The 25,512-nt window shown below is 39.0% G+C and overlaps 1 protein-coding gene across 2 annotated transcripts in view; it reads left to right on the plus strand.

Moving 5' to 3' along the window:
- The first annotated feature begins 215 nt into the window (after positions 1-215).
- The window catches only part of PLB1 (phospholipase B1), an 86,848-nt gene continuing 61,551 nt past the window's right edge, over positions 216-25,512 (plus strand). The window contains exons 1-17 of one of the 2 annotated variants that reach the window (XM_015623396.1): positions 216-509; positions 4,266-4,303; positions 5,461-5,524; positions 6,002-6,060; positions 7,482-7,513; positions 8,382-8,425; positions 9,387-9,471; positions 9,979-10,030; positions 11,172-11,258; positions 11,748-11,810; positions 13,111-13,193; positions 15,552-15,627; positions 16,265-16,369; positions 17,865-17,954; positions 22,097-22,159; positions 22,966-23,046; positions 24,540-24,606. In XM_015623396.1, the coding sequence (XP_015478882.1) occupies positions 452-509; positions 4,266-4,303; positions 5,461-5,524; positions 6,002-6,060; positions 7,482-7,513; positions 8,382-8,425; positions 9,387-9,471; positions 9,979-10,030; positions 11,172-11,258; positions 11,748-11,810; positions 13,111-13,193; positions 15,552-15,627; positions 16,265-16,369; positions 17,865-17,954; positions 22,097-22,159; positions 22,966-23,046; positions 24,540-24,606 (1,147 nt within the window). In that variant the 5' untranslated portion in view covers positions 216-451. Of the gene's footprint in view, positions 510-4,265; positions 4,304-5,460; positions 5,525-6,001; positions 6,061-7,481; positions 7,514-8,381; positions 8,426-9,386; positions 9,472-9,978; positions 10,031-11,171; positions 11,259-11,747; positions 11,811-13,110; positions 13,194-15,551; positions 15,628-16,264; positions 16,370-17,864; positions 17,955-22,096; positions 22,160-22,965; positions 23,047-24,539; positions 24,607-25,512 lie in introns of those variants that run through there. The other variant, XM_033512558.1, reaches the window with a different exon arrangement.

The raw sequence follows: 25,512 nt of genomic DNA on the forward strand, positions 1-25,512 counted from the left end.
ACGAGACAAAAGGAAGACCATAACCTTCCTCTTTGTGTGGGTGTGGGCTGCTACGTAGGGTTCAGTTGTCCTTGTTGCCTCAGGACCAGAGGCTCCTTCCCTGCCTGGCAGAAGCAGGCTAATGCCAAATTAATATGTTATGTATTGCCTAGAAGAGCCTTGACCCGCCTGGAAAAGCTGACTCATGTGATCTTGGTCCTTAGATTTGCTGAGAACTCACCTGAAAAATGGCCAGCTCTGTCTGAAAAAATGAGAGAAGCTGCGCCCCTTCTTTGACCCTTGGATGGGCAATGAAATGAGATATCATCGTTATTTTGCTTTCCAAAGGTAGAAGCTAATAAGTTTTATGGCTGCTGAGTTATCAACTTTTAAGATATAAAGGAGAAAAAGGAAGAGAATTTCTTTATTTTCAGCCTTAACATCTAACAGCACAGATTATCAATTCGTAGAGATGGTTACCATGAAGCTATTGTTAGGTGTGCTGTTCCTTTGGTTGCGCTCCTCAGAAGGTAAGTTTCGGAAGGCCCTTTGAAAATGTGCATTGCAGAGTATTTGGGAACCTCTATTTTTAGTTGTTGCAAGGTGGGTGTATAGCAGGAGTTTTAGAAGCAGGATGAAGAAAATCTGTGAGTAAAACTGTGATCTTAAATGCAGTTTTGGTTATGTTTGATCATTTTTTGATGAAGATGTATGCACTGGTTTGCACAGTACTAAGAATGTGTCTTAGTCATTGAAGCATTCTGGTGAGAGAAACATCACCAAAAAATTAGACTAGCAGTGAGATCTGTGCCAAAAATGGTGCAGAAATTCAAGCAAAGAATAGTTTTCCCTGAATTCATAACTACGACCATCTTCTTTTCAATGATAGAAGATTATGTGAATGATTTGTCAGCATCCTGGCATTCCCGGCATTGTTCAGATTTCTGTAATGTTCAAGGTAGGGGGGAGCCCTTGTTCTCTAAAGTCCATTATTTGGTGCCAATGACAGCTTTGTAGGTGCCTAAGACTGAAAATGCTGTGTATACTTTGGCTTTATTTGCTCTGTGCTTCAGGTCTCTGCCTGTAAGAAAATAATGTGAACTAGTAATAGTGTTTTAGCTTAGCAGTAGGCTGTGATGATCACTGTCTTCAGAGGATTATAAGGTGCTCTGATAAATAATAAACTGTTAGGAGGTTTTGGTTCCTGAAGTAATCAGAAGAAATCTGAGCTTTTTAATTTAGGGAAAAATATGTACAGTCGCTGCAGTTCCTCTGAAAACTTTATTCAGGAAAAAAGATGTTGATTGATAGCAGCCTATAAGAATTGTTTGTTGAAACAGATTACCTGTAAGAGCAAGGGAGGAAGGAGTTAGAATCTTTCTCCCAAATTTTGGGAGAATTATCTGAAAAATACTTCCTTTTTTATGTCAGGAAAATTGAAAACACAAGTAAGAATTATTCAGTGGCATAGTAAGGGAGTAACTATAATTCTGGGAGTTTAAAAAGTCATCCTATGGAAAGTGTAAATCCAAAACAAAGTAAGAAAACTGAAGAGGTTTAAATTTAATGAACCAAGCCAAAAATGAATCTGAAGAGAAACAATGAATTATTGTTCAAGGACTGAAAACCAATAAATCCTTTTTCAAATTCTTCTGAAACATGTAGGTCTGACTGATGCATAAAAGAAGGCTGAAGCCTGACAAATTATTTTTTTCTTTGGTGTCCTTGTATAACAGCTTAAAAAAGGCCTTGCACTCCAAGCCTTTCAGCAAAGGGGACAAAAGGAGTAATGACCAAATCCTTGAATGAACTGATGACAAATAGTATAAGAACTGGCAGGATTAGATGATATCCACCTGAGGGAATGAGCCAAGCAGAAATATAAACATGTCAATTTTATTAATTGTGATGCTTGTATTTATCTCTGTTGGGATGTGGGCTCTGCACATGTTCAAAAGTGATCTGGATAAGGGTAGATGGTAACATGCTGATGCAAAGCTATTCAGGATGTTCAGAATGAAACTTTAGACTAAGTTTTCCCCTTATACATTACTCTTATCTATGTGTGCACTGTGGTGAACTCTGAGTAGATACTGCTTGACCCCAGAACACAACTGTCTGAAGACAACAATGATAGTCAGAGAGAAATTATTTTAAGAGTTAGCTAGAGAACAGCATAAAAACCGCATTGCTTCTGCTGTGTACAGGGCCATGGTTCACCTGCATCTTGACAGTAGTCTGTATTTTTCATCTCAAAAAAGATGTGGTAAAACCTAGGAGGAGGATAAAGGGGGAGAGTGGTCAGACTTAGGAAAAAATTTCAACATGAGATCAAAGAAACTATCTCTTCATCCTGGAAAAAAAGGGATAGATATATGATAAAGATGTACAGGCACATGAAAAATGGTGAATTTTGCAGAAACAAGGGAATGACTACTCTTCACAAGAGCAACAAGGAAACAATTATTAACAAATGAGAAGTACTTTTTTCCAACATGTAATTGAGTGATAAAGCATCTTTTGCCACAGGTCTTGAGGAAAGCCAAAAGTGTGAAAGTATTAGAAAAACAAATAGGCAAATAGGAAGAAAGATGGCAGGGAGTTCTTCAACATTAAGCTTGCTTGGGGAGCACAATAGTACAGATAGTTGGGAGGATAGAAAATGGAAGTATATTTTGTGTATTTTCCTTATTCTTTGCCTAAGCATCTGCATTTGGATGTTGTCAGAGGCAAAATCCCAGACTAGATAGACTTTCAGTCTGACACATTAAAACTGTTCCTCCAGCTCCCTGAGTCCTGGAAACTGGGACTGGATCCTCTTTCTCTCTCAATGTAACCGAAGGAAGTACTCTCAAATATAATTGAAATCAGTGTTAAAATTCTCAGATACTGAGTTCCTGCAGTAGATCTCTGTGATACACACAAGTCATTCATTGCTTTTGCCTCCAGTATCCCAAACAGATTTGGGGTTTCTGGTTATTGCCCTGAGTAAAGCATCATCAAAAACCACAGATTGAACAAGTAGAAATGTTAAAAATATGTCACACAACAGCCTGGAAACTGTTTCAACCTTCTAGTACTTTATTGTTATTATTATTAGTAGTAGAAGCAGTAGTAGTATATTAGCTTAGTATTTAACTACTTTAAAAATAATATAAATTTGCAAATAGATCATGGCTGAAACCCAAGTAGGGGAAAAAAAACCACATATAGAAATTGCTGCCAGTTATTGAATATGGTCATGTAGTGTGGCACAGGTGACAGGCTAAGGTGGTTATGGGGAACAGTAGTGGCTTTGTGTCACACTGACTTGTGTGCAGGGGTATCCATGTCCCCAGAGCCCTCTGCCCATGCCATGCACATCTCCTTGCAGCATGATCACCACTGGCTGCCCTGCACCCAAGGATGACTCACCTGCTGGACAGAGCTGACTCAGCTCTTACTCTGTCATTGACTTGGAATAAAAGATGTGCAAGCCAGAAGTACTCAGCAGGGCTAAATATTCCAAAAATAGCTTCTGACTGTTAAAGGACAATTATTCGAATTCTGTATAAGACTTTCTTGATGCTGATGGCTTCACTGGGGCAAGCAGGAGCAGCTGAGAACATGCTTTGAAGTTCAGCTGACCTAGGCTTTGTGGCTACCTTTGTGGAAATTTTAGAATAATAAAAATGCATAAATCCAAGTGTATTCTCAAGGAAAGAGAATGTTTACTGAAACATCTACAGGCCTGACTCCTGGCTCCACAGGCTATTTTGTCTGCCAACACTCTGCTAAGAGAAGAAATTGCAGCTGTTTCTGTATCACTATGGCAAAATCACAACAGTGTCATGCTGCTCCCTGACTATGAAAGATGTAGATTAATATGAATTGCTCCTTTCTAAGGAGTTTCACCTTATACATGTTTAAACTACTCTAAATTTGGACAGAATAAGACTACAGCAATGTATGAAACATGCTGAAGAGGCAAACAGGTAGAGAAGGCCTGTGGAGAATGGGGTTATGTGGGGGGATCCACAAACAGTCCATCACCTCTTGCTATAAATCCATTGCATTCTACTAATTTCAAGAGATCTCACTTGCTTATAATAACTAAAAGCTTTTTCTAGTATAGCAAAATCAAAGAAAATATGTTTGGTTGAGATGATCCTCATCTTTGGAAAGCAGAGCAGATGAGAAAGGTGCCTCCTCTCTGGATTCTGTGCTTTTAGGTATATTAAGTCTTATGAGGCTTTTTTTCCTAAGATAAAAAAAATACATCATAACCTGTTCTTTAATTTTTTAAGGTAATGCAGATGATCAGGAAGAATATGGGAAACTAGAGGTAAAGTATGAGTATTTTTTTTTTTTTTTTTTTTTTTTTTTTTTTCTGTTTTCAATACTTAGGATTACCTATCAAGCAGTTGCTTCCTCTTAGGCAAGCAGCAGAAGAAAGAATAGAGCTTGTTGCTCTAAACTGCTTCTGCAAAGAAAAAATGCAAAGCCAATTAATGAGTCAGCAATGTGACAGTGCAGCTGCAAGATTACAGAACGTAATCAGGAGATAAGGTTTTCTCCAAGCAATGTTTGTTATTAGTTAGCATATCCTGTTTGTAGGTCATTTGTGGTTAGCACTTGTTCCTAGAGGCTCTGTTGCTCTTTCAGAAACACAGGATTAAACTTAATTAATCTTAAACTTAAAGCAATTAAATTATTGCTTTATAACAGTGCAAGGTGTCTGCACCATTGAAGTCCTCCAGCTGGGCAGTAAGGCGTGTGTAGGGACCCTGGTGGCCCTTGTCACTATACAGATTTCACCTTTAGGTATTGGTGATGGTCAGCCAGCCACTCATGGTCATTGTGATGAGGGAACCCCTTGCCAAGTCACCTGGAGAGAAAGGGATTGCCTTTCATGTCCCTTTAGAGCACTTGATGTTGGGTTGTGCCTACCATTAGGATATAGGATGGCATTAAACAATGTTCCTGCTGGTACTGAGCTGTCTCTCACACTGAGTGAATCATATCACTCACATACCTGCCCTCTCTGGTCACCTGGCCAGGTGTTTTTAAGGAGCCAGATTTGGTTAATTCTGCTTTTTTCTGTTGCATATTGGAGATGTAACATTTTGTTGTGTCGGTTGGGTACCCCTTGGCACACAGAGTTGTCTGCAATAGCTCTCCTTGTGACCTCTTCCAGATTAAGCAATCGCTGCAGCAATGGAAATGACAGGACGTAGTCAGCATATTTCAAGATTTGCTCAGGCCCAGTGCTGTGGCAATCAGAAGAAAGCTGAGGAGAAAGTGTAAAGTTCTAGAAGAGTTAGCTGAAAATGCAGATCTGTGTTCCCATGTACTTCTAACACAGGTGTAATGGTTCTTTGAAATTGTCTACATGAGTAAAATCTTGGTTCTGTGTGGGAATGGAGTCTGTAGGACCCCTCATTTCACAGATTTCCTTGTTAGATCTAAGCAATCAACCATATTTATTTGTTTATGTCTAAGGCTCTAAGAAGCTTGCAGTTTTCATGTGACCAGGCAACGTTCCCTGAGACCCCTTCATCTTCAGGTTTGTGTTTGATAGTGTCTCTGCAGAGGCTTTCCCTCACAAAATTATTCAAGAATGGGCTGGGGCAGAAATCAGCTGTTTGCAGGGATGCCTGTGTATGGGATTGACTGAAGTGCAGCTAGGCTCTATAAACTCCTTAGTTTTTTGTTCTACTTCTGATTATTTTTCTACCTTTGCTTTTTCAGCTGGTGATTGAGGAGGCCACTATAACTTCAATCATTCCCAGCAGTGTTTTTTAATCTTTTCTTGCTTGATGATTGAGCATTTCAGTGCCTCTAAACACCCAAAGTATTTACTGAACACCTGAAAAAAGTTTCTCATGCTTTCTGAGTAGTTTAAAGCCTCCAATCAAAGTCATCAGTATAAATTTTTTACCATTTTAGCCAATTTGATGTTCTAATATACTGATGAATGCAACTGTCTTTTTATGGCTGTTTTGGGTTTTTTTGTAACCTGAAGTCTTTTGCTTTTCTGCAGTTCATACTCTAAGGCCAACTGACATTAAAGCTGTCACTGCAATAGGAAGTTTGCAAAGAGTAAGTACAAGCCGGAAATGTGCTGAACGTGACCCATTTCCTCCATTGTGATGATGAAGTCAGCTGATTATGTAGTTTGGGGTCTCAGAGTGTTCAGGACTTCAATCTTTCCATAAGTATCGAAGACTTCTAGTGAAAAAACAACTGGAAATACCTGCTGTTCAGTGTTCCAATATACCCTGAATCTAAAAATAGCCAGCTGATTTTGCACAGGAGGAAATGTGATGACAGTGCTCTTGCAGAGAACCAGGATATTTGATTAGAGTACATGGATTTTCCTAAAAATGAGCATAATAGATTGAATAACTGGAAGAAGATACTGGGAAATTGCAAACTGGAACAAATACAAATTGTTGAGAAATGCTGTAGATTTTCCACCTCAAATTTCCTACCTAGAAGGCAGAAGGTCTATAAGAATCACAAAAATATATTTCTGCTTTATAGATCAGTGGGTAAAGTTCTCCTGCCTGTAATATATAGTCAGATTTGGATGATCTTTATTTGTCCTTAATAGGTGGAAGTGGATATCTGAAACAGATTTGAGGCCCAATTAGAAGCATTTAACTACAATTCTCAGGCTTTGAATAAGTGTAGAAATGCCTGTAGAGCAAAAATTGATGGCCATTGGAGAGGCTGCAAAAAAAACGTGAAAAAAAAACTGTGAAAAACGGGGAAGAGTCTCCCTTATTACAAAATAACTTTCAAATTTGAGATGGGATCCATCAATATATCATACTTCAGAAAATCTGCATTTCTGGACTCCTTGTGAGTACCTCTCTCTTTTGAAAAAAATTATTGTCCTGAATGCAAAGGTGCTTCACCCATATCAAGTGCATGGCCCTGTGGAGCCAAGTGCTCTTTGCACCGGTGTCTTTGTTGCTTGTGGGGGTGTCATAGAAAAACATGTAAATTATCTTCTTTTAAGCAATGTTTGCTGTCCTAGAGCAAACATCCCTATCACTGTCTCCTTGTCAAACTCTCTGAAATCAGTGAAGTTCTTCTATTGATGTTGTTTCTTTTTAACAGACACCCTTCTATCAGAGTGCCATCTATTAAATTATCTAAATGATAGGTTATGTCCTGTGTTGAAAAGGAGTAGGACTAGATCCAGAGAAATTTGGTCTAGGACAGCATTTTGTTTTATGGAATTTGATTTCAACTTAACAAATTTTATTTTAAGCCATGTGTAGAAAAATCATTAATGAAAGCACTAACTGAGAAAGCATTACCAGATTATGAAAATGCACTGTAATAGGGAAGTTCTGGAAAATAATTTAAATTTGTGAGTGATTACAACACAGTGGAGAAGAGTAAGTAGAAAACAATACTGTCTCTAACACGACTGAAATACAGTAGGGGAACAGCATATGGAGGTCTAGTTTACACTTTGCTTAATATTATTCTTACTTCTTTGTTAACAGACACCAGGATCTGGTGAGGATTTGCTCCAAAGGTAACAATTAATAGTTAGATTTGTAAGTTTCATTATCCTAATCTCTATATTATCACAGTGCAGGAGTTAGGGCCAAGCAATTTTTTATTGTTTTATATAGAGGACAAGAAAGTCTATGTAAAATAGAAAGGATTTTGAGACACTGAAACTTTCCCTGTCCTTTGGTAAAAAAAATTTTTGTATTTATGCAGGATATAGAATTACCTTAGGGTTTCAATACCCTTGATTAAGAACCGTTGCTGTGTGATAAATCCTAGGCAGTAAATATTCTAATTCACTAGTTAGAGATTAGAAAGCAGGGATTTATCAGATCAAAGAAAGAACCCAGTACCCTGTCCTCTGCTTGGCTTATTCCCAGTGCTTCATGGAGAAGCTTTACTCCATTGTCTTCTTCCATGCCCCTTTAGCGGATATAAATCCGCAAGTGAACACATGGCTAAATCTTGTAGTTGCAGGTCTGTGCAGATCTTTTGAGTCTCAGCAATCCAGATGAGGATTTAGCACTGCACAGATAAACTTTAAAATACTACGTTTTTTTAATGGTTGCATAAACATCTGTGTCCTCTTGTGTGTGGGTATACACAGAGAGGCCCCTGCATCACTTATACCTATAAGCAAGCACAAGTACTGCAACATGCAGAGGGTACAGCGACACAGAAAATTGAGATCTGAGACTATGTTCTTACACAGCAGTAGCTGATGACATGGCAGTTTTGGGGAAAGAAAGGCCCCTTTCTTGCAGCAGCTGCCATGAATTTCACTCTGAGATGCAGCATAACTAATAAGAAACTGAAGCTGTGCTGTAATATCATTTTTCTTTGAGAAATGGAATAACAGGAACTTCCTGTTTTCTCTTCTCTTTCTGTAGCACAGGAAACAACTTCCTTGAAATAAATGTGGCAACTTTAGCAGGTGCGTCTTTCTGTCACACTAAAACTTAAGCAAATTGATTTAACAACTCGCTGGCAGGAGCTCCAGGCCTCTGCTGGGCTGCAGAGCAGGTGCAGCACAGGCACACTGCAGGGGCATAAGGGAAGCCTGAGGGATGGTGTACCTGGGGACATGAGTAGAGCCAGGTTGTCTATGATGGCTTTAAAGAGACTGTCTGGGTAGACATACAGCAGCGAAGAAGGGGTATGACAGACTGCTGCAAGATTCTTAAATGGCCAACAAGGTTTTTTGGCCTGTTATTTCTACCCACTACACAGTCTCTGCTGGTATGTGCTTGTGGCCCATGCTGGCCTAGTGAAATCTTGTGTGGGTTTGTCTGCCCAGAACTTCCATGTGCTTAGGATTTACACTGGAGCTGCCAGAGATGTGCCACATCTGTGAATTCATCATCTATTTTCCGTGTCTGAAGGCAGCCTTTACTTACTTAAAGGGCATTGCAAGTAAAACTTTCATGCCCACTGAAATGCTGAGTAATGTATAACTTCGGGGCCCCGACCTCCAAGTCATCTTCCTAGTATCTTAACTCCTTGGTGTAACATCCATATCCCTGTAAAAGGGTTTGAAATGTGGCAATTCATTGGTGTTTCATGAGTCTCCCTGAGCAGCCTTTCCCAGTAGCTTCATTTCTACAGGGAAATGTATTTAAGCCCACCTACAATATTTGTGGCTGATATGAAATCAGGATGGAGGTTTTAGACCTGAGTCGGGAGGCAAACTCAGTTATCAAGCCTTCACTTCAGAAGGTGAGGAACAAAACCAAGAAAAACAGCTGCAGAGGGGCTTGGGCACACCTCTTATGCTTGCCAAGAGATCCTCAGTCTTTATATGTTCTGGTGCTATTTTAGTTCTGTTGTGTTTAATGAATCAACAGAGTAGCAGTCTGTTGGGGGCAGAAATAGCCTAACTTGGGTGTGTCATTCAGCTTTCATTAGCACCTTCAACCCCTCGGTCCTACATCTGTCCCCTCTTCCTGGCACAGCGGGAGCGGTGCCAGACCGTCAAGCCAGGTGAGTCTGAGGGACTTTTGGCTGGGCAGTTGATGTACAGCTGGCAAGGGGAAGGATGGAAAAGCTTTGATGGAAATTATTTGATGCTGGAGCACTTCACTGGACTCCGAATAAGCTCAGTATTGGCAGAGGCTGTCATTGTGGCTCAATCAGCGTCTGTCAGAATCAGGAGGAACAGAGTCCCACTTTTGCGTCTGTATCACCTGAGTTAACATCACATCTCTTTATAGCTGCAAAACAAATTTTTGGTTCAAATACAAGTTACCGTGTGCCTACTAAGCTGCTGTTTTCATCTAAGTGCACATGTCTGAAAGTCAGCCGAATATGAACTAATCACCCAAAGCTCTCTGGGTAGCACAGTAAATTGTCTAATCATAACACATTTAGGAGAGAAAAGATTAATCCAACCTGAATCCTTAAATGTTGTTTGATTCAATGGTAAGAATCAACCAGAGATTTAGCCTTACTGATGCCTTAATACTTTCTCACTTCCTTTTTGCTTTTCAGAGACCTCCTGCATCAAGCTGAAGAAATAGTGGAGCTCATGAAAGTGGATCAGGTTTGTTCAAAGCACAGGACAATTCAGAAAGCATGGTGTTGAGACAGAAAGGCAGAAAATTGGTTTAATACTTAACACTCAAAATTTTTTTCAAAACAGAGAATGCTATTTCTTGAGGTTAATAGATTTGAGTCTTTCTGCTGTAAATAAGAATCAGTTCTGTGCCTTTCAAGTGCAGAGTTTTCTTCTGAAAGTATCCCACCTTTTTTATTTCTGTCAAAACAGCTGAAGAGCTTGTTAGGGAAGCCAATATGTTTGCTTCCTTTTGGCTAAAGTTGTGAGACTTTTGCTAGCTACACTCTGCAACTGTGCCAGTGTTTCTGAGAAACCAACCCAAAATAATAATTCTCAGTATTTGTCTCTTCGGTTCATTTTTGGTGTTTTAGGAATATATTTTCTAAAAGGAAAATAAAGACTTAGATATGCTTTGGCTGATGCTGGTGAGAGCTCAAATTATTGCTCCTGGCTGAGTGCTTTTTAGGTCCCATCCTGAAGCTTTAAGCATTCATTTTTCCTTTATTCTTAACCATGATGCTATTTTGTAAAATCATCTTGAAATAATGGGAAAACATAATTGCCAAGGCAATTCTGCTATTCCCTCTTTGTTCTACAGGGATTTAGCATGCATGTTTGTGGAACTGTGTGGTTCTAACCAAGGCCCTTCAGGATTCTACAGCATTGCCTAATAAACACAGCACAGCTGAGCAGATTTTTTATTCCAGTCTTTGACTAGTGTGACCCCTTCTCAGTAGTTCATGTACAGTCATCCAGTTGGTAAACTGCAACAGTGATGGAAAGAGACAACATCAAGTTCTGTGCTAAACTGTCCATGCCCATCTTTTCCAATAGTATCTTCTACAGAAACAGCAATTTCAGGCCCTATCCTGAGGTTTTTGTAGGTGTGTGTTCAGCTTTAATTGCAGCACTTGATGCCTAACCATCTGTTTTTCTGTCCTCTAAGGAAATGCTGGATGGCTCATTAAATGGAAGGGACCAAGATGGCCAGGGGTGGGCCCTGGACTATTGTTTGGTCTTGCTGGTTTTACACCCACAGCAAATTGTGTGAGAAAAGAAAACAGCAAATAGATCACCTTTCCTTTCCCTCAACCACAATATAATTCCTTTATATTTTTTCTCCCAGATGATGGACTTCCAAAATGACTGGAAACTGATCACAGTATTTTTTAGTGCTGAAACCCCATGCTCCTCCTATGCTTCCACACAACTGGTAAGAGCTTTGTGGGGTGATTTAGCAGTCAAGGCAGATAGTTAGAACACTTTCCCATGCTCTGCTCTCTGCCATAGGGAACCAGAGTGGTTAGGTCTGGGATGTTGAGATGCCTCTCTCTAATAATGTAAACTCCTGGCACACTGTGTGTTTTGTATTTATAAGCATCTGTACTTAATTTGCCATCCCCAGTCTGAGATATCTTAGTAGAACAACTATTTTCCACCTTCAAGTATAAAGATATTTTTCTTTCCTATCCCTGTTGGTTTTTTTTACTATATGTCAAAGTGTCTATTTATAGGCAGTTAAATTTCAAGACTAGTTCCCATGTTATTTACTTGTTGCTGGCTAAGGCTGAATTCAGAACAGAATGGTTCTTAATAGCCCTTCAGTACACAGTACAGCTTAATACGCAGAGTCTTTGACTTTTAGGAAATGGATAACTGTTTTTTCTACTAGTTTTTATGGCCTTTCCCATCTCATTTACAGAAGGACTGCATATTGGAAAACCTGGAAAAACTTACAGCTGTCTTGGATTTTTTATATAAGAAGGTAAGATGTATTCATCAACTCTGGATAGCTGAATCCTTTGTGTATTTTTCCAGTCTCTCCTACTAGATTTGGGCTTGTGCCACTCTTCACATGACTTAGAGCACCCAGTATCGTTGGCTTCAACCTACTGGCTCTGTTTTCACCAAGTGTTTTACTCAGGTTTTCATAAAGCTGATGCATGCAAACAGAAAGGATGGATGGGTAACTGCTCTGTTTTGCGACACAAGCTAATGTACCACTCAATCTTAGGGTATTTTTAAAATTATTTATGTGAAAATAGGAGTACATCTGTCTAGGTGTGAAAGTTATGTTTAACGGGGCTGTTGGTGAAAGTAACTGCTATCTGGTGTGAATACCTGGGCAGTGTTCAGGCTGCTAACTACCTGGTGATGACTTTTACAGACCAGGGAAAAGGTCCATTAAAATACATACAGTAGACCTTTTTTCCTATTTTGTGTTCATTAAAAAATCTCAGCCTTTCTAAAGATTTTCTAGCTGGCTGAGCTAAGAATTATCTGCCTATCTAGGATGGTTTCTGGGAAGCCATCTGCTTCTGCACTGTATCTTGGTCTACTAATGATAGTAGACTAGATGAGGATAGATCACTACTAAAGCAGACTGTAAACTGTTTAACTGAATTATTTCAATAGCATCTCATTTTCCAATAATTTTGTTTTGCTGCATTGAAGGCCCACAGCCTGTTCTAAACCTGCTACAGTTTGGTTGCACCAGACCACAACCACTCGTTTTTCTCCAACTGATTTCAAAAAATGTTGTGTATGGGGGAAATTCCACCCACACATTCTCTTCAGATTCTCTCTGCTGTTATATCCAGAACCTGTTTATGTGCACTTGTAAAAGTGAAATATCATCATGTAAATGAAAAGCTGTTTTCTGCATGAGGGAGAGGTGTAGTGGGTTGCATGAGTGTTTGTGCTGTTATACAGGATGTTTTGTCCCCAGCTTTGCATTCCTATGTTGCCACAAGAATGGTAGTCCCAAATTCATTTGAGTTCAGTTTAGTTGGCTGGTGGCCATTTTGGTTATGTAAAATGAATGACTGTGTATCAGTGAAGAAAGCACGGTCACAAGTACTTCACAAATGATGACCCTAGGTAGCAGGCATAGGAGCAGGGTTCAGGACATAATTGGCAAAGACTTAGATCATTGGTTTTACGTGGGTAGAATCCCAGGCCAGAGGTAATACATGTGAAGCTGTAGATGTAATTGGCTGTAATTGCTGCTTGCTGATCTTTAATTGCAAATCTAGCATGAATAATTTTTTACTTTATTACTGCAGGTTCCCAAGGCCTTCATAAACCTAGTGGATTCCACTGAGCTCACAACTGCCTCTCTTTCATGCCAAGATTACAGTAATGCCAGGTAACAGGTTTCTTTAACTTCTTGTTACTGTCTCCTGCTGGTGTTCAACAAATAGTTATATATATGCACCGACTTTATGACTGAGATACAATCCGCTGAACTGTTTTTCTGCCTTTAATACAAAAGTATGTAGTAGATTTTAAGTCTTCACTTTGTTTCTGATATACTCTCTCTGAAAGATAAATATTTTTACTAGGAAGCTAGTGCTTTTAATCCTGTAAAATTGGTCAGCACGTTTAAGAATTGGGTCAGAATAAAGGAAAAAGAGAAAGCTTCAACACTTGTACACTGTTCACCAAGAGCCAAAGCACTGGTTTGTTATCAAACGTTTTAGCCACAAATCCAAAACACAGCAAAACACAGCAGCATAATATGGGCTGCTATGGGGAAAGTGAACTCCATCTCAGCCAGATTCAGCACTGCACAAAACTGCACTGTCTAACTACCCCCAGTTTTTTATTCAGTGATACTTTTGTTCTGCAACTCTCAAGTCAGAAGCTCTGTTGGTGCTTCAAAAGTTTAAACTTCCACATAGCAGTGTTCACAAAATGAGCAACTGATTTTAAAGGACATTTTTAGGCTATTGGAAATATTCTACTTGGGCTTAGGGTATGCTAGGGTAGAGAACATCCAAGTTATCAATCAGTTCCTTATGGTAACTGCATCTATTTATCTGTCTTTCTCAGTACTTTGTAAAAAAAGTAGTTTGTGTCCTGATTTAGTATGGAGTAGGAGTGTGCATATGAGCAATTATGATGGAGTAGTTTACAGCTGGTGAGATTACACTTCATCTTACTCCACAGTAATTATTTTCCCCCTGTGCTCATGGCACAGGACACCACATGTACTAATATAGTCATCCTGAAGTGTTTCACTAACTTTGCAAGTACAAACCTTGGAGACATTCTGATGGAATGGGGGAAGAGGTCCAGCTGCTATGTAACCACATACTTAACAAATACAAGGAGAGGAGAAGCTTTCCTTGTCAAAAGTGACTGCATGGGGCACTCTGGCTTATTTCTCCTGCACAAACATGAAGGGGAAAAATGTGAGATATGTGGAAAAGATGTGTTTCGTAATATAGGCCTTGCCAAATACTGAAGGTGTTAAAAATTAAAATTAAATAGATCTGTTTTGTTTTCCTCTGAGGAATTTTTATATTTCCTTTTGTACTTAAAGCAATTTGCTTTCTTATTGTCAGCATGCTCTCATAGCTATGTTTATCTGGTTGATAAACAGTTCCCACAAATTTGTTAGATGGCCTCTGTCCCAGATCGTCTCCCAGATAAGGACCTCCAGCATTTGGTTAACTAAGTTGTCATTATGATCTGTGCTTTGATGGAAAAATATAAATCCATACCAAAATGTGAAATTTTAAGAGTCAATGAGGATAATAGTGGTTGAAACTTTCAGTCCCATGCCTTAACTTTAGGCTTTGAATGGGGTTTAAAGTTCCCTCCTTTACTAATTTCTTACTAATTAGAAGTGTGTGCACTAAAAATAATGCGTGAACCCTATTTTTAGGCATGTAATGCTCTTCATGTGTTTTATGATTTTAAGATTCTGGTCCTGAGTTTGTATTTCTTTCACTCACCAGCAGTGATAATAGCACTTTATCAGAAAATTCTCATTTTATGGGTTTAGCTAGAGCTCTATGAAAAGGATCCTGACACACACTTACTGCTTATATTTGCAAATCTCCCAGAAACTTTCGCAGATTCCAGCCCACCCAGAAAATTTCAAGGGAGTGTATCTTTGGTGGAACCTGACTAATCTTACGTGTATCTTATATTGTTCTCACCTACACCTTTGGGAACTCTCAGAATTCTCCAGCTAGGTTAAAATATATGCAGTATACCCATCTCAAGTTGCAGGTCAGAAATTTGACAGTGCCAGTCGTCCTTTAGCATGTATAACCTTCTGCAGCTTCCATCCTCGTTTCTAGATGTCTTCATGCCAAATACTTTAGAAAAAGTTCCTGTGGAAGTATTTTGAGTCTGTTCAGTTTTCCTGTGTGACTACAAAGAGGGGAATATTTGAAAACCAGTGCAGCTGCTATTTTAATCTTGAGCATGTTGCTAGCTTGAGAGATACTGTGCTAATCTAAGTCTGGCATACTTCTCAACTAACTAGGCTTTCAAATAAAAGAGAGATGCAAAGCTCTGGATATGGGAACATATATCATTCTACGTTTATAACAAAACTTAGCATGTTCCATGTAGTCTTTTCTACACATACAACAATTTAGTCTTTAGTATGTGCTTGTCAGTGGCTTAAAATATACTTAAAAATTCATGCTAACCACCTTGTGTATCAAAAGTTCATAATCTCCTTCATGTTTTTAATTCTTTTCTGCAGCAATCCAGGCAGAAATCAGTGCAATTATGTTGAACAGTCCACATTACATGATAACATACTGAGGTGGTCCTATCAGGTATGGCATCTTCTGTGTTGCTTGGCTCTCCTATTTCTAGACGTGTCTCTTCATTTTCCAGATTGCCCTGAAGCAAGGAATAGCAGTGAGGAAGTTGAGTGACAGCCTTTCTGTCACATATCCATAGCAATCCTGATCTAATTTCTTACCTCAGGAATATTGATAATAAGTTCTCTCTGTACCTGAGTGATCTTAGTATCTCCTGAAGTTTTGAATGTCTATATAACTTTTGGTAACCTAGGATTTTTCTTATCCCATCAGAGAAAATATCAATCTTGTCCAGTAAAATGCCACATGGTTTAGAAGAGGGAAATATTCTGTTAAAAACAGTTGTGCTAGAGTTTCTTTTAAGCATGTCAGGGTGGCAATAAACATGAAATTGCATTGCTTTGCTAAGCTTGCTAACCTGTCAAAGAAAATTATGGTAAACCATCTATCTCATAGCTACAAGGATTTTCCAGGTGTTGTGTAACAAGTTTTCATTAAATTACTGCCTTTGTTCTGGATTACACAATTTTATTTCTGTGGTTTATTAGGGATGGGGATAATTTAAATTTACTTTAAGCTCTGATGAATCACACATACATTACACTCTCTACCCTATAAAGCTTATCTCATTAAATGGTTGTCTATTTAGGATGCTTTGGAAAAACTACTGGAGTCTGAGAGGTTTGATCAGAAGGATGACTTCACTGTTGTTCTTCAGCCTTCTCTCCAAGGAAGAAATCGGCTGCTCAGTTTGGTGAGTAAACTCAATCTGCTCCATTCTTTCTGGTTTGTGTCTGCTGAGACTGAGTGCAATATTCAGCAGGTTTTTCTGTCCTAGTCCTAGTGAATTCTTACACTAGAATTCCTAGTGTAATTCTGGAAGACAAGGGTAGGCAGGCACAGGAAGAACACACCTCAGGATCAGACACAGAAGTCCTGCCAGTGGAACTTGATCTAAACAGCATGAATCAGAGATCCTGTGTTTTTTGAATGCTATGCTCCAGGATAAATCAAGCTATGGAACTTCTGCATCTAAAGTCCCAAGTGTCTGGAAGCTGTCAGTGCTGCTGATTTTTCCATATCTTTGTAGTCATCACCATATTCATCCCTGATTATGCTCATGTGTTTGACAATAAAGGCAAAAAGTGGGTAATGTGAAGTATTTAAAAGGATTAGAGGGACAAAAGATAAAGGTGTTTGTAAACTATGTTGGAAAGTACAGTTATTTCTCTGCAATGAGTCTAGGAACTCAGACTTTTTTCTGGTGTAGACAGTAGGGAATGAAGATGGGATTGCCTAGGATGTCAGACATGGGTTTCTCATAAAGTGATCTTTAAAGGGAAGTTGAAAGGTCAAGATTGTCTAAGATCTAGCAATGAAGAGGGAGAATAATGTTTTCTGGAGAATGGCTCACGTGGCGGGAGGTATCAAAATCCATCACATTGTGTGTTTTTTTATGTAAAATTGGTTGGTAGTGACTCATTGTCTGTGTTTTTGAGCACATGATATCTCCATGAATTTGAGGTAATTCCAGTGCTCTCCTCAGCTCAGTATCAGATCAAAGTGAATTGGAAGAAGAAATTTTTCTTCCAGGAAACAAAAGGATTTGCTATGTTGCAAAATCTTGTTGCTGCTGGGGTCATCTTTTGTAAGGCTCTTTTTGTAGGGCTGGTCCATATGCAAATAGAAGACTTCTAACTTCCATGGCATTACTTTTTCTGTCAGTAATTTGAGCTATTATTTTTTTAAATACTATTGTATGTCATAGGTGGATTCTTTATTTCTTCTGATTTGTGGTATGCCTGCAGGCTACCATATGTAACCTTCTAAACTCTTCCAACAGTTACATTTCATTTAAAATTCAGCATGTCCTCTTAAGACAAATTCTGCATCTTTCTAATCACTAAATGCATGTGTAAACTAGAAGTGATGTTGTTTATTCCAAATGATTCATGTGTTCACATCTATGTCTTCCTGCTCTACTCTGTGGTACTATTGTGATCATGCTGTGTTGTTGCTCTGCTCTTCTTGTCCTGTTGATGTGCAACAATCATTTACAAAAACAGCATCTTTCTATCTTGACACACTGGTAATAACTGGGATCAGTGACAAATGGCTTAATGAGAATACCAAATACTGATTTTCTTGTGGATATGAGTATTATATTATAGATTGAGAACTTTTGTGACTGAATATCTCATCTTTCCATACTCTTAATTATTTTATGGTCAAAGTACTTTCTCTTCCAGGTCAAGGATGATTTGTTTACCACATCAGAGACACAAGTGAAAATTCTGGAAGATTATATTTTCATGTCTGTGGGCCTCTGGAACAACATGGTAAGCAGTACCACAGAGATTGTTTCTTGCTGAACTTGGTCCAGAAGCCTGGTAACAACCCTGCATGAGCCAGGCTTTGAGTAGTAAAGAGGCAGGGGAAGGAAGAATACAAGAATTTTACAATGACTGCTATCCTCAGCTGTGCAAGGAAGCTGGTCTTGAATAATGCTATAAATGCCCTGCACTTCCAAGACAAATCTTACTCTGTTGCTACTTTCTACTAAGAACTTTTTAGAAAGGTTTTCAGAGTAGCTGTAACATATCCTGCTTTTGCTAATCTTACCTCTTTGACAGCACAGCACAGGATGAGTGAGGCTTGTCCTAACCTGAGATTACAGCAATTATACTCCTGTCTACTCTGTCGTCTGTCCTGCATCCCCCACCATTCTTTACTAATGAGTCTTAAACCACTGTCTCCTCCTTAACCATCATCTTTATGCTGCTGTTGCTCATAGTAAAAAGATGATAGGCAGCCTTCAGGAGCTTTTGTTATGTCCTCTCGAACTGGATGTCCTATCCAGCTGAGGAAAGCCATAAAATGGTGTTTCTGTTAGTGGGAGGGGTTGTCTGAAAGAAATGTGGACTTTCTGACTCACTTGACCTTGAAGACAATGACCAATTCTGTAGGGGGCTGTTTCCCACTGCAGGCTTTAGCTGCTGACACACAGTATTTGTGTGTGTGAGACTGAGTGGATGCATGTACATCTGGAATAGTTTGCACTTTAAAATTTGTTATAGGGGCAACTGAAGAAATGTGAGTTGCTTTTCAATATGAATGAGACAAAAAAAGCACGTACATGGGTTTGGACTCAACAGAGATAAGCATGATGCTACTGTTTGGATGTGACCTTACATGCATTGTTTTTGGTAAAATGTTGATTTTACTGTTTTCTTTTGGAAGCTTTCAATATTTTCTGTTTCTTTTCCTAGTAATCTTATAACACATGCAATCTCTTTTTAAATTAAATGGCCAATTAAGTTAGATGAAATATAAAACACTTTTTCCTTGTTTTGCAGTCCATGTGTTAATAAGATTTTCTTTGGAGAGTACCAACTATTCCTGTGTCTGTCCAAATTATCCTAAGCATAAAGGAAAAAAAATAGTCTATACTGCAACAGTATTTTCATAAACCACATTTGAAAATAAATTCATACACATTGCCTTGTTCTTGTTTTCTTTTATGCTAATCCAAGCATTTATAATGCTCTTGTAGTCCTGATCATTTAAAGAAGCAGAATTTGCAGGAAGAGGCTTCTATTCCATCAGATGATATATCTAGAAGACTAATACAGTCACTTTAATAAAGTATGTTATCTTTTAGTTAAAGTTAGTAGGACTTTAGTTAGTTAGTAGGAGGCAAAAAGTTAAAAACTGATGAGCTGTTGCAGTGGTAACCTTGGAACAACCATGCTGGGTCCATTTATCCCCTTTGCTGTTATCTGTGATATTCTTGTGTTCCTAGCTTAGTTCTTCCATCATAAAATAGATGTCCTCTGTTTCATTTTTCTGTCTCTAAAACTTTCCTGCACAGACTTTATTTGTCCTCCTGTGCTCCGTCCTTGAGCAACTACAGCACTCTGATTGCCCAGGAGTGTTTGGTGGAAATAGCAGAGATGAAAAACCGTAAGCAAAACAAAGCTGTGCTTTTAAGGTTGGCTCCATCAGGGCCAATTACCCAGACCTGGGCAATGAGCATGCTGTGGAGCCATCAGAACCAAAACATTGTCATAAAGGAGACAAATACCTACTTTGCTTTATTTCAATGTTTGTTTTTTTTCTCAGTGTGAGGTGATTCCCTTAGTGGGGGACTGCCTAGGTGAGCTTGAGGAGGAGCAAAATGTGGCAAACCCACATCTTGCCACAGGTTTGAAGGAAGACTGTGGAAATGGTAACAATTGCCTCAACTCATTTTGCCATCTTTTTTCTAGATTTCTCTTTGATTAAGTGGACTTTTCAGAGAACAGCTAGCAGTCATCAGAAAGGGGCCTTTCAGGGTTGCTTTTTTGTCTTCCTGTGATTGGTTTGTCTGACTTATTCTGCCAGGATGTAAAAGAAGATATGAAAGATACATTCAGCATAAAAAACACTAGCAGGTGTCCTCACCTGGTAAAGGGTTCTCCAGTTCTACTGGGAAACCCAGTTGATGCTGACTTTTTTAAAATTTAAAAAAGAACCCATAATGTATTCTTGGTAGCTGAGAGAGCTCCTTCTTCTCTCTGCCAGGCTGTCCTGACCTTGTACTGAGACTTGGCACCAGCCTCTTTCCTGGAATAATTACCTGCTTATTGGCCAAAGGGCAGAACCTTGAAAACCTAATGGCAGTTGGCCTTAGGGCTGCACTTCAGCCTGACTGAGAAGGAGCTGAGCCATCATGTCCTAAGGGCTTGTCGTAGGCAGGGCTGTATATTTGAGCAAAATATTTCTAACTCTCAAGGACACACCAGCGAACAGTCTCATAAATGACATTGGAAAAGCTGAGAGGTTGGCTGTGTAGTTGGACAGCTTTGATGTTTACCACAGAGAGCCTGATTGTAGGCATTTGCCAAAATTAATCAATTTCACCTTTGGACATATATCTGACAGCAAAGCTCCATTCGTATATGGAGAGAACTTCATAAGAGTAAGAGCTTCTTGTATTTTGGCACTTTGGTGTTACAGAAACAAAACCCAACCCTATCCTGCAACCAAAAGAGAAACTAAAACCAGGCAAGAACCCAAAAGTGATCAGCATGGCAGGAGCCTGCCTGTGCCTCTCTTCTGTGTTCAGGGGTTTGTGCTGCTTTATAACCTGTTGAGTACAGGTGGGCAGACCCACACACTAAGTGGCCTGCACGACAGATCTGCTAGAATTTGGGGGAGGGTTGGTGGCCGTAATACAGACCTTGTGCCCCATTCTCTGACCAGGACTGAGCTTCATGGGAGTTTTCAGTCTTTGCTGGGAGAACAGTGTGTCTGAGCCAACTGGAACTTAGTGCCTTGTGGAGAAATTTGTTCTTGTCACCCATCTCCCAACACATGCAAGTGTCTTATACTTGTTTGTACTTAATTTCTAGTCAAGAAATACCATATTGTATGTATCTCATGTTTTGTGGGATGATTCCGCACTGGAAGTGCATTTTCTTTTAAGAATGGAATGAAATAACTACTTTGTTTCATCCTAGGAGTATGTGAAATTATTCCAATGTATCTTTTCTTGAAGCTTCATTATTTTGCCCATTTTGGGGAAATTAATTTTATTCCCCCCTGCCCCACTCAAAAAAGGAGATAGTTTCTTCAAATTTTTCAAAATTAAATATTCAAAATCTTCAATTGTTTCTTTCAAATAATATAAACCCTCTAAGACTCTTCTCTATTTCTCTGCATTTTCCAATTAATTCCATTGATGGAACAATTGAAATAGAATATAGCATTCCTGCGTGGAGTGTATTGGTGATGCCAAGTGTGCTACTGTTGTATTTTCTAGGCCCTTGCATTGTTTCTTGTATAGGCTGCTGGTCCTGGCAGCTGCCGGTGCCAAGCTGAGCAGACATGCACTGAGGGATCTAAACCCTCAGCCAATTCCTTGGTGTGATTGCAATTTAATTAGCACTCAGCAAGTTGCCTGAACAGGTGGAGTGATGATTTTTGGTACTTGCCCCTTTGTGCTGTCTCTATTTTCTGTATAATTCCATAATTTTTCATTACAATAATCCCCTCTCCATCTTTTTTCAAGAAGGCCAACAAACATAAATTTATTAAACCTCTGTATGGAGTAGGAAAGCACCTTTTGGTGTTGCCTAACATGTGTGAGAGTGTAGATAATGAAACAGTTCTGAAAGGTAGGATAAACAATCAACACTTAGAGAGTCAGCATTCCCAAAAGCCATATTAATGTTTGGATGGAAATTTTAGTCATGACGGAAAGACAGTCTGCTCACGTGAGACTTGTTTTCAGTTCCTTGCTTTTGTCAGTATAGATGTGGTGTATTATGCAGAGATAAATATTTATCATAAGCAAAAGAAAAATTTAAGTATATATTTTTAGATATATGTATATGAGCCTGATGGAAAACTTCAGGTACTAGAGCCATTGCATTGCTGCTGCTCTCCCTTCCTTCCCACAGACAGCAAGTGTCCAGATCCTCTGCTCTCTCCCTTTCAGATGCAGCCAGTTGGGCAGAAGCAGCCTTATGGTGCATTAAAAATTGTCCAGTGTCCATCTCAGGTAAAAGGGCTTCCTTGTTATTCTGTGATTTTTATTTACTCTTTGCAGAATTTCCAAATTTTCAAATACTATTGTTTTCTGAAGTTCTTGGGAATGTGCACTTGCATGAGTTACTGCACTGTTAAAAACTGAGTGTTCCTAAAGTTCATTGACATGGGGTCTTTATTTTCTACAGATGAAGCTCTGAAAAAAAGAACTTTGGACAAAATTTAGTTAAATCATTTCTGTCAGATGTTTTTTGGTCCAAAAAAATATATCAAGTTAATCTGCATTTATTAGTTGCAGGCATGAGGTGCATTATCAATATTAAAATTTGTGTCACCAATAAAATTGAATCCATGTATTTTATATAATCTAGATTTATTGTGATTTGCCTCTGCTGCCATGCATAATTTAGTCCCTGGAGCTGTAAGTAGTCAGGATTGGAGCATCTCATGTTCAAAGAACTGGTTCTTGTATGCTTTTGCAATTAAGCCATGACTTCAGTAATTTGATAGTGGCAAAATATTACTGGCATCCAAAAGCTTCTGAACAGCAATGAAAATATCAAAGAAGTAGAATTTTATGTTTTGTTTGATGTTAGGTTTAAGGCAGGAAGTGGTTCTGTGCCTAGAGCATACCTAGGACAGGACTTCATACCAGGGTTTAACTTTAAAGTCTAACCTGTTTACTTCACTAATACAATGTTCATTCAAGAATTAATACTGTAAAGATCTTTGCTTGGAAAATGTAGCCAGAAGACTTTTAATATCAGCTGTGACTGTATTTCCACTAGTGTTGGTAAACATACTCTCTTCACTCTGCAGGAAAATCCATATTTGTTTACATATAAAAATAGTAACTACTCATTTTCCCTGAAGACATCAAACACCAAAGAAGCATCTCAGGTATAGTAGGATTGTTTGCAAAAATGGACTGCATGTATTCCAGGGAGTGGGGCAGGTGGGTACAAGTGTGTTGTAGCCTAAATAAACAATTCTACCTGGGAAAACTAATGCAAAACTCCAGCTTTTTACTTCCATGCTTGACTAAATAGTCATATGTTTAATAGCACATTCTCTCCTTGGTGGGTTCTGTAGAGTGTGAGTAAGATAGATGTGTTCAGCTACCCGAAAGTGAGCCTTGCCTTCACTGGTAAGAGCCCATGTTAAACATCTGGATGAAAATGTTATTTTCCCTGGGATATGAAGATAATGAAAATAGGGCTGTTTAGCCCTACCATTGAAGAAACTAGATCAGATCCAACTACTGTGTGGGTCTGATTTCATCTTATTTATGCCATAGTAAAACTGAAGACTATGGATTGATTTTTAAAATTTTTTATTTATTTTATTTTATATTTTTTGTGAGATAGTTTCAGATTAGATGTGTGGAAAAAAAGACCCATTATTGTGTTTTTTAAGTCAGAGTACTCTGATTTTGAGCAGAACGTTTCCAAGCAGGAACAGAGTGAGTTGATAATGCTCATTTTCATGCCTCAGAGCACAATGCCTAGACCATATCTAGACAAAATGACTTGTTCATCACTGGAGTTGTAATATGCATTTCTATCACATTTTAATATAGTGCAATCTGTTTTGTTGGTTACTTGTGGTGTACAGACCTTGTCATGGGGCAATGGTTCCTACCACTCTGGTTTTTGGAAATAGCTGTAGTGTAGGAGGTGTGAAGGATGCAAGGAGCAATACTGTGTCATGTTTGTGGTTGTTTTGTTGGGTTTTTAAATTAAAAATTAAAAACCCAATCCAGAACAATAGGATAAGATGGAAAACATACGAGTATATTTTCCTTAGGCAAATTAGTCTGCTTAAGGAATTCTTCAGAGAGATTTAGAGCCAAAGCACATCTTTGAGTCTTGTGTGATGGTTTGCTCTGGTATATTGATGGTCAGCCCTACACTAACAGTAGACTTTGGGGGTATGTCTGTCAGTAGGCTGCAACCCAAAAGAGCCAGGAGGGGAAATCCCTGGCTGCACATACAGGACTGCATATGAAAAAGGCAGGCTCATGGCCTGCTGACAGAGGTTTGGTTTTGTGCTAGGATATTTCAGGGGTGTTCAAACAGTTTCTTGCAAAAGATGTTCAGGGTATGGGCACACCAAATGTTACATAGCTGAGCACAACATGGCTCAGAGTCTAAAACAACTGGCCCCACTGGTAGGCAAGGATTGTGCTGCACTTGTAAGGCTGCATAACTTCTAAGAGAAGGCTGAATTTGTGTCTGCCTTCAAAAGGCATGGACTGAGGACAGGCTGAACTGGGTAGTTGTATACACAGTATGTGGGGATTTAATTAATCTAATGCTCTGAGACATAAATATTTTATCATGACGAGAGTATAATGAGATTGATGTGAAGTCTTGTCCTGTCTGTCTTTGCAGGAGAGAAGTTATGGAACAAATATTCCCTGTCCTGACCGGGTTCCCTCTGATACAGTTCCAGTTTCAGGTATTGTACTATGCCTTTTTGTCATAGAGCTACTTCCTTTGAAGACAGAAGGAGAACAGAACTCAGGAGAGGTACTTTTTTCCCTGGAGAAGTGCACTTTGTTGACTGTGGTTTTTAACAGTCTTTTTGGAAAAATGTGAGTGGTTGTATAGCAAGATACGAGTTCACTATCTCAAGGGTGATGATAGTTTACGCATCTGCATCTTCCATGTACGAACAAAGAACTGACAGTAGAAAAGATAGGAGGCATTCAGGTCCTTAATTTCCAGGGTGAAAAAACTGTAGGGGCCTCTTGTTAATGCAGTCTGAGGTGCAAAAACCCATATGGAGTTCCTTGGGTAGGTCTTGTCTTTCCTTAGAATCTGTGATGGTTCCAGATACTCACTCTGTGCTGCCACCAGAGCTATGTGTCTTCTCAATAGTTTTCACCAGTTGAAAAAATTTGAGGAGGAAAAAATGCAAAACTGGAATCTTGCTGCCTCCTTTGTCACTGTAGCTACTGCCCAGATATGATACCAAGAATCATATCTAATTTGATGCCTATCAGTCTGTTATTCTGAACTGATGCTGTAAGGAATATTAAAAATACTATCTTTGCAATGGTTTATTATGCTAATTCTGAGGAAGACTCCTAATAATCATCACAATTTGTAGTCTTCTTTCTTTCTTTCTTTCTTTCTGTCTGTCTGTCTGTCTGTCTTTCTGCCTGTCTGTCTTTCTGCCTGTCTGTCTTTCTGCCTGTCTGTCTTTCTGCCTTTCTGTCTTTCTGTCTTTCCATCTTTTTGTCTTTCCATCTTTTTGTCTCTCCGTCTTTCTGACTTTCCGTCTTTCCGTCTTTCCGTCCGTCTTTCCGTCCGTCTTTCCGTCCGTCTATCCGTCCGTCTTTCCGTCTGTCTTTGTCTTTCC

The sequence above is a fragment of the Parus major genome, chromosome 3 (assembly GCF_001522545.3).
Source record: "Parus major isolate Abel chromosome 3, Parus_major1.1, whole genome shotgun sequence".
NCBI classification, from domain to species: domain Eukaryota; kingdom Metazoa; phylum Chordata; class Aves; order Passeriformes; family Paridae; genus Parus; species Parus major.